The 17,025-nt window shown below is 41.7% G+C and overlaps 1 protein-coding gene across 1 annotated transcript in view; it reads left to right on the top strand.

Moving 5' to 3' along the window:
* NECTIN1 (nectin cell adhesion molecule 1) overlaps window positions 1-10,076 on the top strand; it is a 160,947-nt gene extending 150,871 nt beyond the window's left edge. Inside the window, exon 6 of the mRNA XM_069741744.1 lies at window positions 8,338-10,076. Within this exon, the coding sequence (XP_069597845.1) occupies window positions 8,338-8,864 (527 nt within the window). The 3' untranslated portion in view covers window positions 8,865-10,076. The remainder of the gene's footprint in view (window positions 1-8,337) is intronic.
* The last annotated feature ends 6,949 nt before the right edge of the window (window positions 10,077-17,025 follow it).

Below are 17,025 nucleotides of genomic sequence, written 5' to 3'. Positions count from 1 at the left end.
CCATCTTCCTGCTGCATCTCTGGAGCTCAGCCACAGTGATCTTGGGGTTCTTCTTTACCTCTCTCACCAAGGCGCTTCTCCGACGATTGCTCAGTTTGGCTGGACGGCCAGATCTAGGTAGACTTCTGGTGGTCCAAACTTCTTCCATTTAAGAATTATGGAGGCCACTGTGCTCTTAGGAACCTTGAGTACTGCAGAAATTCTGTTGTAACCTTGGCCAGAACTGTGCCTTGCCACAATTCTGTCTCTGAGCTCCTTGGCCAGTTCCTTTGACCTCATGATTCTCATTTGGTCTGACATGCACTGTGAGCTGTGAGGTCTTATATAGACAGGTGTTTGCCTTTCCATATCAAGTCCTATCAGTTTAATTAAACACAGCTGGACTCCAATGAAGGAGTAGAACCATCTCAAGGAGGATCACAAGGAAATGGACAGCATGTGACTTAAAGGGACTCTGTGTTAGGGCTAGCGGAACGCACCAAATAATAAGACTGATAGTGTACGGTGCGTTCGTAGCCCGGGGTCCACCGTGCAGAGATGGAACCTGCTGCTGAGTAATGACGGACTATATGGCGGTACTCATAAGAATACACACGTGGGTTAAACCTCACCCAACGTGAAGGAAGCGATCCTGTTGCGTCACAGGATCGCGGTACCGCACATAGAAGGCGAGCAAGCAGTCAGCGAACTTAATCCCAACTAGGATTGAAGTCCGATTAGACCCTTGCTGGCACAACACCTCAACTGGGTGTGTAAAGGCAACACTTATAATTAGAGCACCGAAGTGCTAACTGTGCCGTGCTGGCAGGCACCACTAAGCACCCAGACGTGGGTCAGGAAGCGCACTACTGGCGTGTGGCGACGCACTGGCGGTCACAGCAATAGACGCTGATACGTGTGTGACACGTTGAGTGATTTGTCGGGCGCTAGATAGCAGCCATACTCCATACGCGAACAGTCATACAATAGGGTAGGGGTATTTAATGAACGACTTGCACTCACAACAAACACACGTATTCAAATGTACACTAGCGCATGGCCGTGCGGTCATGCGCAGTTTATATAATTGCAGGACAGGAAGTGGCCACAGAAACTTTGCCCTTCCAAGACCTGCCAAGAGGACCAATGGAATGCGCTGCAGAGCCAGAGCACATGACCCTCGATCTCCAACGGGAGATCTTGCTCTGGGCATGCTCAGTGTGCGCAAACAAGGACTTAGTCCCAGGGAAGTCCGCTCGCCGCTGACCAGCACTGACTTTAATGGCAGGAGCTGAAGAAGCAGCAGTAACTCTCTGTACAGAGTGAGAGCGAGCAAGACACTGGGAGCGACGTCCCTGCTGAGCAGACTCCACTGCGGCTGGAGGAGAATGGGAGACCGCAGCGGAGACGGATCGAGATTCCCCCTGTGCAGCAGAGGAAACTCGACTCCTAACACTCTGTCACCTGAATTTGGAGGAAACAATCTTCAGCCATAGGAGCGGGGTTTTCGGGTGTTAGATTCACCCTTTCCTTACCCGCTGGCTGCATGTTGGCTGCAATATTGGATTGAAGTTCATTCTCTGTCCTCCATAGTACACGCCTGCGCTGCGTTCAAAATGGCGTGCAGAGTGTACACTAATGAGAAAAAAAAATGTTTTTGAATTTAACAAATGGCTGCAATGAAACAGTGAAAAATTTAAAGTGGTCTGAATACTTTCTGTACCCACTGTGTGTGTGTGTATATATATATATATATATATATATATATATATATATATATATATATATATATATATATATATATATAATACAAATTTATTCAGATATCCTCTTGTTTTTTTTCTATTTGAAGCTGGTACCTGTGACGCAGACTGCAGCACAATTTTGTCAGCTTCCTACATGTTAGTCGCTCCACAACTACAGGGCTGTTGGATTGAACAATGGAAGAGGCCGACTGTATTCTTTCACTGTGGGAGCAAAAGTCTATAGCTGGAATAGTGTAGCGCTGCAGATTCGCAGATATTTCCCTATCCACATTTGGAGATTTCAGCACATCTGTACATGTCTGCAATAGAGATGTCTCTGGAATTATAGTGAGAAGCTGCTGCCAAGGAATGAGCAACCACCTTGTAAGGAATATTTTGCAATTTCCCCTTTTCTGTCAACATCCCCTTAGGCTATGTTCACATTAGCGTTGTGCGGCGATGCGTCGACGACACAACGCATGCAAAACTCATGCACAACGCAGGGTTTTGTGACGCATGCGTTCATTGTTTGCATGATTTTTGGCGCAGAAAAAACTGCATCATGCAGCGTCCTCTGCGCCCTGACAGTTGCGCCAAAATGACGCATGCGTCACAAAATGCAAGACAACGCATGTCCATGCGCCCCCCATGTTAAATATAGGGGCGCATGACGCATGCGTTGCCGCGGCTGCGCCCGAGGCTGCGCCGCACAACGCTAATGTGAACGTAGCCTATGTCCATGCTGTGGGCACACACATCCCTTACACTATGTCCATGCTGTGGGCACACACATCCCTTACTGTATGTCCCTGCTCTGGCCACACGTCCCTTACAGTATGTCCATGCTGTAGTCACACACATCCCTTACAGTATGTCCATGCTGTAGTCACACACATCCCTTACAATATGTCCCTGCTCTGGGCACACGTCCCTTACAGTATGTCCATGTAATATTTTTACATCATATCTAGAATATCTAATCACAGAGGATGACAGGTCTATAATCTCCAGTCTGTTTTCAGAGCAAAATTGTCCAAATGTATAAATCATTTCAGTTATATTGAGAAGATATTCTGATGCTAAATTCTCTATACACAGTCATGTTAGAATCTTGGAAACTTGGGAATATTGCAGCTGAATGCTATTAGATCCCTCATGTGTCTGGATTCTGATCACATTCTCAAGTATTGTATTATTAATCGACATCAGACTGCGTGTTGGCAGAAGAAAGGAAAGCACCAATATATCTGCTCCTGATGAAAATTTTTTTTTACCAGGAGTGTATAGGGGCAAAAAGCACAGAGTTTACGTGCTCGTCAAGGCACAAGCTGATTAATATAGATTTGACATTCTTTTGTTTCCGAGTTTGGAGGATATTTAGTGAAACTCACCACTGTGAGCATATACTTGCATATTACCTTATATGCCAATTCTTTAATATTCCCAATGATAAGAGAGTAATGAAAGCACAGGAAGCTTATTATGGAATCACATGGAGCTTTTTGATAAGGATTTTATTGGACTGTTTCTAAAGTGCTTTTTGGTGGGGGGTTTTTTTAAGAAAAATATATTAAATATATTTTGTGGACCTTTTTCCTGCATTTTTTAGATGTGGATTTTAGAGCACAATTGTCATGGTGGGCCTGGCAACTCTGACTAGAGCTTACATGGGAAGGCTCAATGCTATCCACTACATCTACCAGATCAAACAGGTTTCTCTGGCTTTCACCCTTCAAACTCCATAAAGAGATCTGGGTTTGGTTCAAAGAGCAGCTACTGCCCAATGGAAAGGGCTGGTATAGGTTTGTCAGAAAGTTGTGTGAATACGAGGAGGTTAGAAGACAGGACGAGAATCACCAGGCAGAAGGATCGTCTAAACATGGATTGAGGTCAAAAACTGGAACCAAAGAAGCTGAAGAAGAGCTGAAAAAAGCAGGACTGAACCAGCACAAGTATAAACTATAACTGGCAGCTCCCAGCTGTAGAATGGGAGTTCAAGTAAGGTGTGGTTCTATATAATTGGTCACAGCAGGGAGCTGATTACTCCTGCTGGACAGGACACACACCCATACTGCCCAAAAGGTCTGGACAGAGCTCAGGCTACCCAGATCTTCTGATCCTGACATGTCCTCTTTCACCAGCACCACCCACAAACTGAATATGGTGGCAGAATCAAGTGTCACAAAGGCAGATCCAAGTGGAGATGTAACTTGAACCTACTCCAAAATCCAAGGAAGATATCCATAAACTCATAGCACAGATGAAAAGATGAAGACTACCCTGTCAACACATGACCTTTCATGTAAAATGTCATAACAGGGAACACAGTTTGGGCAGCATGAATCAGGTGACAGATTTCCTCTAAGAAATATAGAATGTTTTGATAATACATTCACTTTAAGATTAAATAACATGGCGGATGTGTGTGAAACCTACTCAGCCCTTCTTTCTGCTGATGGTAGATGTCAGTAGACAAGTAAACACTTTCCATAGACACGAGATTGTTTCTTAATTCCACTGAAATCACCAAGATTGGTGGCTTACTACTTAAATATGTTATTGGCAACAATGCAGTTTAAGAGGAAAATGTAGTTTTAAGATTTTAAAATGTGACAATGAATCTACAGGTTTACAGCAGGTCTGCACTTGTCATCTGATTCATGCTGCGCTCACCACGGACAGCATGAATTGCAGCATGGCTACACGCTCTGGAGTTTCACAGAAAATATAACGTGACTTTCCAGCCAGTAACCAGATGAGACTAGTGCTGCACTGACTCTTGTTTAAAGGTGATTAATAGGTTAATTAAGAGGTGTCTCCCTCTCCAGTCGCTGCTGTTAGCCATTTAAATGCTGCAAATTCTGACAGCAGATTTTAAATGTAACACTGACCAGCGCTTACTCATACTGGTTCCCATCGGCCAGCCAAAATCTGATAGGGGGGACCGGACCGATGGATTTCCATGGCTACTAGCCTGCCAAAGGCCCTTGTTATTGCCAGAGGCAGTGCTTTGTAAGATACTCTGATTTTCTCTATATACTGCAATACTGTAATACTGTGGTACAGCAGTGTATAGTAAAAGCTACCAGTCAATCACAGGTATAAAAAACATTTTTTAAAAATTACAATTTGATTCTCCTTTTTTTCTCATTAAAAATAAAGACGATGAAAAAAACATAAAATAAATATGCGGTATCTGATAAAAGTCTGATTTATCAAAATGTAAAATTAATTAACTAATATGGTGAATGCCTTAAAAAGAAACAAATCAAAACACTAGAATTGAATTGATTAGTTCACCACACACCTCCCTAAAAAAATACAATGAAAAGTAATCAAAAGGATATATGTAACCTGAGTGGATATATAAAAAAAAGTCAGCTTGCCTCTAAAAAAACAAGCCCTTAAATATAAAAAATCTATGTAAGTTTAGTATAGTATCGTATTGACGTAGAGAATCGCACTGTTAGGTCAGTTTCACCATTCAATGAACCCACTAAAATTAAGGCCTAAGAAACAATGGCGGAATTGGATTTTGTTTCCGAATTTCATCCAACGTAGAATTGTTTTCCCTATTTTTCAGCACATTGTATGGCAAAATGGATGGTATCATTCAAAAGTACAAATTGTACCACAAAAAAACAAGCCCTCTTAGGTCTGTGTCTACTGAAAAACAACGAAATACGGGACATAGTGCACCGGCGCATGCGCACTAATGCTTTTCGGCTTTGCCCGCAGTTGGGCAAAGCATACTGCGCGTGCGCAAGGCAAGATTGCATTGTGCACGCGTGTTCTACGGAGAAAACATAGTTAAATTCAAGACAATATTGTGGCCAGCGGGAAAGGAAGGGGTGAATGAAAGACCAGAAAACACCGCCCATCGGACCGTAAACAGGGCCCGCCAAATTCAGGGGACAGAGTCCCTTTAAGACAACTTTGCCCACTTAGTCTAATTCTTCTTGGGCCACAGAGTAGGAAGGGAAAATTGTTTAATTCTACATGGTACTAAATACAGTATTTGGTCACTAGGACAGACAAATAGTTGGTGGGCCACCGCAATTCCTTTCTTGCTAATAAGTAAGATCCATTTACACTGTGTGATTATCGTGAATGGACAATTCCTAGAAATGCTCATTTCTCGATAATCATGCAGTGTAAACAGGCTGCCGATCACCGGACAAACCAGTAAAACGCTCTGCTGAAATGATCTTTTGTTTTTCACAAAAGATTGTGATTCTCAGCAGCACATCGTCTTGTATAATCAAACCTCGTGCTGCCGAGAACAATATTGGCCTGTGTGCATCGAATGATCTATTACTGATTTTTCAGTCCAAATCTGGAAGCGGGTCGGCTAGTGTAAACATGTTATGAAACCAGTGCCGATCAGAAAACAAGTAGCTGGTCAGCGGTCACATAGTGCCTCCGATCGGTTAGTGTAAACAGTCCTTAAGCCATTTTTGGACTCATGTGAATCAAGAACTCCTGTTTCAAGCAATTTGAAGGCCCCAATCCTCATGTGGTAGAGATGTCTACCAGCAGTTTATCCCTCTGTAATCATTGAAAATCTATGCACGCCCGGCTAAAGTAAGCTTGCATGTGTAAGGTTCTGGGCGCCATTATGGACAGGGAGTGCCTGCATTTTGACCACTCGCACATTTAAGGCTAAGAAGGCTATCTGCATAGAGTTTGTACCTGCATTTTGTGAGGCATTTAGTATGGGCAGTTTGTGTCCAGCTCATCTCTATGAGGTTACTGGGTACATGTGAAGGGATGTGTCGTAGTGACCAAATCTTTAGCACCATGTTCTATAACACAGTACAAGTCACCGTTGTACATCCAGTGTGCCAATTTCGGCTATGAAGATCTTACAGTCTAAGATAATAGGGTGCAGTATATATAGTAGCGGCAGCAGCTCCTACTATGTCTGTCTCTTGACTACAACCTTCCCCGCTCCACCAGTCTCTATTTCTGCCGTTGTGTAACCTGCTGCACTCACTCTCTTTATTTCAGGACACCATTGACATGTTGACCTTATTAGTTTGTATACATGAGTGTGCTGTAGTGCTATTTCTTGCCATTTCTGTTATTTATGTGATGACTTGTTGATCACCGGAGAACCACGTGGCCTGTTATTCTCCGTAATTGGCCATGGAGCCTATGTATCCGCTTCTACTGTGTTCTCATTAATTCACTGATTCCAACGGTCCTTATATGCCCCACTACTTCCCTCCCCTTCCTTTCCTAAAAGCCCCATTTTTTTCCTTTTTTTTCCCTTCCTTACTTCTTACACCCTAGCAGGGACGCAATTACGCAGTAATGGACATCTGATAAATTGTTACGGGAGGTTACATATTGGAAAGACCTAGTCTGAATTTATTTTTAGACAGTAATTAACAATGAAGATGAAACAATATGTTTTTCTTACAAAATATGGTAGATTTTTTTTTTCATTTAATTGTATTTTGAAAACTTTTGAAAATTATTTGTTTGTATTTTTATTATCACTGGAAAAGGAACTGGGAGCAAAGTTTTAAACTTTAAAACATTTTAAGGATATGGATGTCTATAGGGAGAATTTTAGCTTTATCTAAATTCATGTAATTTTTGTTAAACTCCATTTTCGCAGTAGGGTTTTATTACAAATGTTGTTGTGTTTGGCTTCTGAAACCTCTGAGTGCCACAATACAGAGCAGACTGCGGAATAAGTTACCAGTGAATGTTGTCTGTGAACTCCATCTGGGGTTATAACTCTTACCTCTCTTCTCCTGAACTATCTTCTGACTTGATTTGTTACCAAATCAAAGTTTGACTTTCAACTAGGCATAAGTAAGCTGAGAAGATTGTTCAGAGGTAAGACAAGCTCACTAATGATTCACTGTTAACTCATGCTGCAATCTGCTACTTAGTGTGATACATAGAGAATGGAAAAGCTAAACGATACAACTTTTTTTAATGATATCGTATTGTAAAAAAAAAGTGTTAATTAAAAATATAAGCATTTAAGTAAAAAAGAAAAGAGGAAAATGGCCTCCAAATGAGCCCATGTTGATTAATATAGAACGTCACTACAGTAATGTATTAATTTCACACAAAGCATCACTTTATCCTAGCTTTTTAGAGTATAATGGACCTTTACAACTTCTAAGGCTACGTTCACATTTGCGTTGTGCGGGGCTGTGTTGGCGACGCAACGCACAACGCAAACAAGAACGCATGCAAAACGCATAGTTTTGCGACGCATGCGTCCTTTTTTTTGCCAGATTTTGGACGCAAAAAAATGCATCTTGCTGCGTCCTCTGCGCCCTAACGCTTGCGGCAAAAAAGACGCATGCATCGCAAAACGCATGCAAACGCATGTCCATGCGCCCCCATGTTAAATATAGGGGCACATGGCGCATGCGTCGCCGCGGCTGCGCCCGACGCAGCCCGGAAGAACGCAAATGTGAACGTAGTCTAAGAAGGTAAATGTTATGTGTACAGGTGTATGTGGTCCAATTAACATCAGTAAATAGGTGGCAAAAGCCAATAGTACGTACTATTTGCGTCTCTGCCTATGGGTTATAGCATGACTCCAGAACCTGATATTGTCCCTTTCCTTGTCTTTCCTACCCAGAATTCCCTTTCACCCCGACTCCTACAGGACAGACGGTCAGGAACGACTCCTCCATGTTCTCCGCGACAATCATTGGAGGGGCTGTCGGCGGAGCGGTTCTAGTACTAGCTGTTTCAGTTGTCTTGTTTGTGCTGCTTCGAAAACGACATCACACCTTCAAGGGGGACTACAACACCAAGAAGCATGTCTACGGGAATGGCTACAGTAAGGCTGGTGTGGCGCAGCACCCTCCAATGGCGCAAAGTTTGCAATACCCTGAGGATTCCGATGATGAAAAGAAACCAGGCCCAGTGGGAAGCATTAGCTATGAAGAGGAAGAAGATGATGATGGTATTGAGGGGCGTAAACTGAGCACAAAGTATGATGATGAATCCAAGCGCCCGTATTTCACAGTGGAAGAGGGAGATCGTTGTGGTTATGGTGAGGACAGAACTCTAGGTTTCCAATATGAACCTGAAGATCTCCCCGATAGTCTTGTGCCCCAGAATGATGGTTCCTTCATCTCAAAGAAGGAGTGGTACGTGTGAGAGTGGTTCACCGAATGAACTGACATATGTGGCTGGACACATGCATATGCCCTGGCCCTTAAGATGGGGAATGTCTAAGGCTGTCGGGAGCTAGGATTACGTGATCAGAGCATTGTCTTGTTTCTTGATATATAATTATAAAGTCTTTTTTTATGCGTCACAAATTCAGGGCCTTTGTGACCTGAAAAAAAAAAGAACCCCCTACCTAACCATTATACATGCAGCCTCATGTAACGCTATCATAAGAGGACGTAAACCTTACAAACAGGGTCAGTGTCTCATCGTGTTTCAGTTCATTGTCATGAGATGACACACAGACGTAGCATGGTTTTCTTTTTTTTTCACACAGTAGATGTTGTACAGAATACACAATTACTTGATGTCGCCATAAGAAACCATGACTTACCGTAATTCTGACACTGATGCTGATGTGCATAGAAAACTACTGAAGAGGCAAGGAAAGAAGAGTCCTAATATTCAGACCACATGGAAATTGCACTGCTTCATTTACATAAAGACCTATCCCCAACCAACAATTGTATGTATACGTAAAAATATGCAACCGGGAAATGGGTCCACTGCCCTCTCCTACGCCATCCAATGTTGTAAACACTGGAATCTACTGCTGGCTTATTTCTAGACTTTTATTTGCTTGTTTTCTTTTCTGTTGGGATTTTCCTTTTTTTTTAACTTTATTTTAGGTACAGGCGGCTATGCTGCCACAGACACAATGCTCTTTTGCAGGGTGATCATATCTAAGAAGAAAGTGTGGTCACGGAGTCCTGTGACAATTTTGTGTATTTTTATTTCCGTCTGGACAGATCACAGTGGACATTTCTGACCAAAACTCCTGTACTAACATACTGATGTGGAAGCATGTTATTGCACCCGTCCTCGAGGCTTCCACCCAAAAACACCACATCTAAAACTGCCAAAGTGGTCCACACAATTGCACACTGCTGCTATCTGCTGCTCTGTGGTTACGAATGACTGAATCCCGAAGAGGTGAACATTTGTGTGTTCCTGACAAAGTAATGCAAATGTGTAGTATAAGGCAATGTCATTTTCTATATTTTGGCGGTACGTTAAAGTATGATGTCACGTGAGTGTGGGTCAGCCGGCTTATTATTTTGACATAACATTAATACAATATTTTCATTTTGTTAATCATCACATTGTGGATACCAATAATTCATAAAAACCTGAATTACCGCCTGTGTCCTATTGTTTTACCTGGGTATCTTCGGGAAATGGCAGACTGAGATTACATGTATGGTTTCAGGGGGTTTGTTTAATGATTTTTCTGTAAGGTGGCAATAAAGCAGTAAAAGCTGCATCATGTGTGTATAAGGCTGAGATGAATATGTGCACACATGGTCAAAATTGTTGGTATCCCTCGTTTAATGACAGAAAAACCCACAATGGTCATAGAAATAACTTGAATCTGACAAAAGTAAGAATAAATTAAAAAAAAAAAATTATGAAAATTAACAAATGAAAGTCAGACATTGCTTTTCAACCATGCTTCCACAGAATTAAAAAAAAAATAAATAAAACGCATGAAATAGGCCTGGACAGAAGTGATGGTACCCTTAATTACTATTTTGTTGCACAACCTTTAGAGGCAATCACTACAATCAAACAATTCCTGTTACTGACAATGAGACTTCTGCACTCTCGACAGGTATTTTGGCCACTCCTCAAGAGCAAACTGCTCCAGTTGTCTCATGTTTGAAGGTTGCCTTTTCCAGACGCCATGTTTCAGCTCATTCCAAAGATGCTCAATAGGATTTAGGTCAGGGCTCATAGAAGGCCACTTCAGAATAGTCCAATGTTTTCCTCTTAGCCATTCTTGGGTGTTTTTAGCTGTGTGTTTTGGGTCATTGTTCTGTTGCAAGACCCATGACCTGTGACTGAGACCAAGCTTTCTGACACTGGGCAGCACATTACTCTCTAGAATCCCTTGATAGTCTTGAGATTTCTTTGCACCCTGCAAAGATTCTAGACACCCTGTGCCAGATGCAGTAAAGCAGCCCCAGAACATGACAGAGCTTCCTCCATGTTTCACAGTAGGGACAGTGTTCTTTTCTTGGTATGCTTCATTTTTCTGTCTGTGAAAATAGAGCTGATGTGCCTTGCCAAAAAGTTCTATTTTTGTCTCATCTGTCCATAGGACATTCTCCCAGAAGCTTTGTGGCTTGTCAACATGTAGTTTGGAAAATTCCAGTCTGGTTTTTTTATGATTTGTTTTTTTAAACAATGGTGTCCTCCTTGGTCATCTCCCATGAAGTCCACTTTGGCTCAGAAATGACGGATGTTGCGATCTGACAATGATGTTCCTTGAGCTTAAAGTTCGCCTTTAATCTGTTTAGAAGTTTTTCCGTGCTCTTTTGTTACCATTCGTATCAATCGTCTTTGATTTGTCATCAATTTTCCTTCTGTGGCCACGTCCAGGGAAGTTGGCTACGGTTCCTTAGACCTTAAATTTCTGAATAACCTGTGCAACTGTAGTCACAGGAACATCAAGCTGCTTGGAGATGCTCTTATAACTTTTAAGGCTGTGTGCACACGTTGCAAATTTTTCTATAAAAGCGCGAAAAAAACGCATACATTATGCATCCCATCATTTAGAATGCATTCCGCAATTTTTGTGCGCATGATGCGTTTTTTTCTGCGAAAAAAACGCATTGCTGTAAAAAACGCAGCATGTTCAATTTTGCTGATTTTTTTTGCGGATTTCCCACTATATTATTGCATTGGGAACCTCCGGAAAAATCCGCAAAAAAAAAACACAGCAAAAACATGGCAAAAACGCGAGAAAAACTCATGCGGATTTCTTGCAGAAAATGTCCGGTTTTGCTCAGGAAATTTCTGCAAGAAATCCTGAACGTGTGCACATAGCCTAACATGTTTGTCTATAATTTTCTTTCTAATCTGAGACAACTCTTTCCTTCGCTTCCTCTGGTTCATGTTGAGTGTGATACACACCGTGTCAGCAAACAGAACAGCGAGTATCAGTAGCCCTATATACAGGCCACTCACTGATTCCAAGATTGTAGACACCTGTGATGCTAGTTAGTGGACACACCTTGACTTAACATGTAACTTTTGTCACATTATTTTCAGGGTTAACATCATTTCTGTCCTGGCCTATTTCATGAGTTTTATTTTTTTTTTTAAATTCTGTGGAAGCATGGTTGAAAAGCTATGTCTGACTTTCATTTGCTCATTTTCATAGATTTTTTATTTATTATTACTCTTGTCAAATTCAAGTTATTTCTGTGACCATTGTGGGTTTTTCTGTCATGAAATGAGGGGTACCAACAATTTTGACCACGTGTGTATGTATGTATGTATATATATATATATATATATATATATATATACACGTGGTCAAACTTGTTGAGATATATATATATATATATATATACCGTATATATATATACGGTATATATATACAGTATGGCATATATATATATATATATATATATATATATATATATACCGTATATATATATACGGTATATATATACAGTATGGCATATATATATATATATATATATATATATATATATATATATATATATATATATATATATATGCCATACTGTTGCATAGTACAATCTCAGAGTTGGATGCAGCTGTAATGTGACTCCCATATGTAGGCCCTTGCTTCTATATGGCTCTCATTTCATGCTTAGGTTTTTTCATCCGTATTTGACTGTATCTGACATTAAAAAATGTGTCGTGTTGCTTGTGTTTAGTGCAGAGGTATGCTGCTCTAGAAAACTGCTTGTGGAGGAGACTATCTCCAGACATGGTAGCATGTGACAGCAGAAAAGGCTGTGGAGTTCCCTAGCAGTCAGGCATATGGCCCTCAGGGGTACATTTACAGGGTGTAATAACTGTAGAAAAAAGACCTGGACCTCACATCCATCACTTATACATTAATGTATAAGTGATGGATGGAGGAGAGAAGGTTTTTCCACCAACATAGAAGAGGATTCTTTACTGTTAGGGCAGTGAGAATCTGGAATTGCTTGCCTGAGGAGGTGGTGATGGCGAACTCAGTCGAGGGGTTCAAGAGAGGCCTGGATGTCTTCCTGGAGCAGAGCAATATTGTATCATACAATTAGGTTCTGTAGAAGGACGTAGATCTGGGGATTTATTATGATGGAATATAGGCTGAACTGGATGGACAAATGTCTTTTTTCGGCCTTACTAACTATGTTACTATGTTACTATGTTAATGTATTGGAGCTTAGCAAAATGTACAAATCTGAACACGAGGATCTTAATTAACATTCTGATCAAAATGTCTGAAGCCCACTGCCAAGTCATGTGCACCCCTCACTTGTCCGCCATCGCATCAATACAGCAAGATGAGCATCCTAGATGCCCCACAGCACCAATGTTCAAAGGCAAAGTGCCCACAGCTCCAGGGCACGCAATGGTCGCCATACAACACCAAGTGAAAGGAGCTGAGCTGACTGGGAGACGGTGCCCCTCTTGAAGTCTCCTGAGTCTTGTTCAATTTTTTTTGTAAAATTTTGCTTCATCGAAATAGATCAATGTATAAGACCAAGGCTTCATTTAGATGTCTTATTTTCCCACATGCAAGAAAACCGGACTGATTATTCTGAGCAGACTTTGATCAGAGTTTGATAAGACTGTGATCCAAGTGTCATCAGTTTTTCTTGTGCGTGGCGAAATTTAGAAAAAAAATAATGCTTCTTTATTTTTACAGTTCGTGAAAAATGGACCACACCCAGATGTCATCCAAGTAAAGCCTGATTTTTTTCAGACCCATCGACTTACATTATCGATTTTGGTCCGACCCACAGATCACAATCAGATATGTCTCCAAGATTTTCTGTGAACTTCTTAGTCCTCTAAAAGCTAAGGACATGTCAATGGCCCCATAGACTATCACAGGTATGAGTGCTATCAGTGAAAAACACAAATATCACTCATATGTGAACATCAGACATCTGAATCAGTCCTTAGATGTGCAATCCTTGTCTTTTATTCTACATCTATGGGACACGTACAAGATCCTATATAAGAATTATATATCACATTAGGTCAATTTCCCGTTGGATAATTCGTTTTCAGCGTGTGTTCCTCACACCTATCACATGACCATAGATCTATATAATGTACATTATGCACAATCGAAAATGGTCACCTTGCTATGAGTGTGTCCCTGCCTGTGCTTTGATGCTAAAAAGAATTGTGTTTGTTAATGTCCAATGACTAGAGACTATGGAGGCCTATTCATTACGGTCTTATGCCAGAAATCTTAACTCCTTAGCAAATTGCAATGTTTTTGTGCAACTTGGTAGAAATATTGCAAATTTTGGCGTTTCCAGACCAGTCCTCACCAATATGGGGAGAATATGGGTGAGACATAGGCTGGACTCGTAACATTCATCACAAGTTACGCCACTAAAGGGTGTCGTGAATGACTTCAGAAATATGTGGCGGCCTAAGGCTGGGGTACATTTCTGGCGGCGCTCGCTGACTATCATTAAATGGCACATGCTTAGCAATCAGGAAATCCCTACATATGTTGCGGCTGCCGAGCACCGATGAGACATGCAGGCTCGGGGACTCAAACATATTTTTTCAAGCCTGTCGAAGACCCTTAGTTAGCACCCGAGCATGGTCAGATAGATAACACCTTATCAGAGAGCGTTCGCTCATCACTAATAGTAAGCTTTGATACAAGGTATTAACCTGTGTGACTAATGAGGACAGATTTTCAGCCTCTAGATGTAAGCAAAACTGTCTCTATTCACTGATAACAAGCAGAAATATTAAAAAGGATGAGAAAGTAACTACGGGTTTATTACAAATATCTAGAAAACTCTCTTTATTTCTGTGCTTATTTCCCAAGAAATCACTGAGCAAAAAGATTTCATATTTACTTTAGAAACGTTCTTCGTAAGTAGTGCAATGGTGAAATGTTGGCAGGATGTAAGCCCCTTGAACCACCAACAAGGGATATCCAGGAAGATGACAGCTTTGTAATAATCTCCTTTTATAACATAGTAAAAGTACTTTGAAAACGGCACACACTCTCATGTAAGAACTGTGAAGGAGCCTGAGCCTGAAGAGTCCTAGTGGCTGGTGGTCCTCCTGGATGGATTGATGTCCCACAGGCAGGGTGCGTCACTACAAGTCATCCGCAGCAGGGCCCAATGCTATACAATGCTGCTCACCCCGTACATATCATGGACCATTGTGACAGCAAAATAAACAAATACAGATGAAAATAAGTAAAATAATTTTTCATAGACAACCCACAGAAAGAGCTTATCATGGCCCAGTATACCCAGCAGAATTAGCTAGTAATATTGCTGAGAAAGATATTGGAGGTAGAGGAAGGCAAGATGTCTGTGTGATATCGTCCTGCAATTAAAATAGAATAAAATAAGTCTATCATATAGGAACATCCTGCATGATATCAATGCATACATTTCAGGGATTACTGCAGATTCGGCACTGGATGGAAGAGAGGACGGCCGTTTACTGACTGATGCTTTTACCATAAGCTTTAAAGGAACCTGTTGCATCACTCAATCTGCCGAGTAAAGGTACCTTCACACATAACGATATCGTTAACGATATCGTTGCTTTTTGTGACGTAGCAACGATATCGTTAAGGAAATCGTTATGTGTGACAGTGACCAACGATCAGGCCCCTGCTGGGAGATCGTTGGTCGCTGAACAAAGTCCAGGACTTTATTTCGTCGCTGGATCTCCCGTGGACATCGCTGGATCGGCGTGTGTGACACCGATCCAGCGATGTCTTCACTGGTAACCAGGGTAAACATCGGTTACTAAGCGCAGGGCCGCGCTTAGTAACCCGATGTTTACCCTGGTTACCACCGTAAAAGTAAAAAAAACAAACACTACATACTTACCTACCGCTGTCTATCCCCAGCGCTGTGCTCTGCTCTCCTCCTGTACTGGCTGTGAGCGTCGGTCAGCCGGAAAGCAGAGCAGTGACGTCACCGCTCTGCTTTCCGGCCGCTGTGCTCACAGTCAGTGCAGGAGGAGTGCAGAGAAGCAGAGCGCCGGGGACAGACAGCGGTAGGTAAGTATGTTGTGTTTGTTTTTTTTTACTTTTACGCTGGTAACAAGGGTAAACATCGGGTTACTAAGCGCGGCCCTGCGCTTAGTTACCCGATGTTTACCCTGGTTACCGGCATCGTTGGTCGTTGGAGAGCGGTCTGTGTGACAGCTCTCCAGCGACCAAACAGCGACGCTGCAGCGATCCGGATCGTTGTCGGTATCGCTGCAGCGTCGCTTAATGTGAAGGGGCCTTAAGTGTGTATCCAGTACTCCCGCAGCAGTGACTGCAGAGCATGTGGGACCCTCTCTCCTGTCACTGCTGCGGGAGTACTAGTCAGAATGGTTGATCTGAGGGATCTGGAGGTAAATGATGTGGGACCCGCATGTATTATACTTTATGACCAAACCTGTGGCTGTGCCATAAATGTCTGTAAATAAACAGCTACTTAAAACATCCTGGTTTTTATCTACCCCAACATCTGCCACTGATTGAGCTGAAAATTGTAGATTTCTTTTCTTGTCTGTTAGAGAGTTTTCAATTTAACAAATATATTAAAAATCTTCCTCCTTTAATTAAATTTGGTGCATGTTTGGCACAGCACTTTTTCCTTTTAGACTGGCATAAAATATGCTTCAGAAATTGGTTGCCATAATCTGTAGATTTTAGTTTTTCTTGTTCCGGCATTTTTCACTTGTTTAGCTTTATCATAAGGATTCAGGATTTCTTGCGTAAATTTCCTTCAGCTGGAGTAGGGGGTCCTGGAAAAAGCTGAGCTTCGCAGAATACAGACTGTATCTATTGAATTGTGGTTGGCAGGTTGATTTGGCAACCTGAAGCACTAGATCCTCCAGAATTCTCTATGGCTGATGATTGGCATCATATGTTAATGAAGTCTGGCACATCCTTGCCAAGGGGCTGTTGTCAGGGGCAATTCTATTGTTTCCCTAAAAATGAAGCACCTCTAACATTGGACAGCTGCTTACCTGCTAGGTAATGTAGACTGCTGTCTTAAAGGGGTTGCAATAAGATAAAGGAACACTTATTATATTGAGATTTTAATAAAATATATTTTTACTAAAT

The sequence above is a fragment of the Ranitomeya imitator genome, chromosome 10 (assembly GCF_032444005.1).
Source record: "Ranitomeya imitator isolate aRanImi1 chromosome 10, aRanImi1.pri, whole genome shotgun sequence".
Taxonomy (NCBI): Eukaryota; Metazoa; Chordata; class Amphibia; order Anura; family Dendrobatidae; genus Ranitomeya; species Ranitomeya imitator.
The sequence above is the reverse complement of the archived record's forward strand: the minus strand, read 5'-3'. Positions and strand labels throughout refer to the sequence as shown.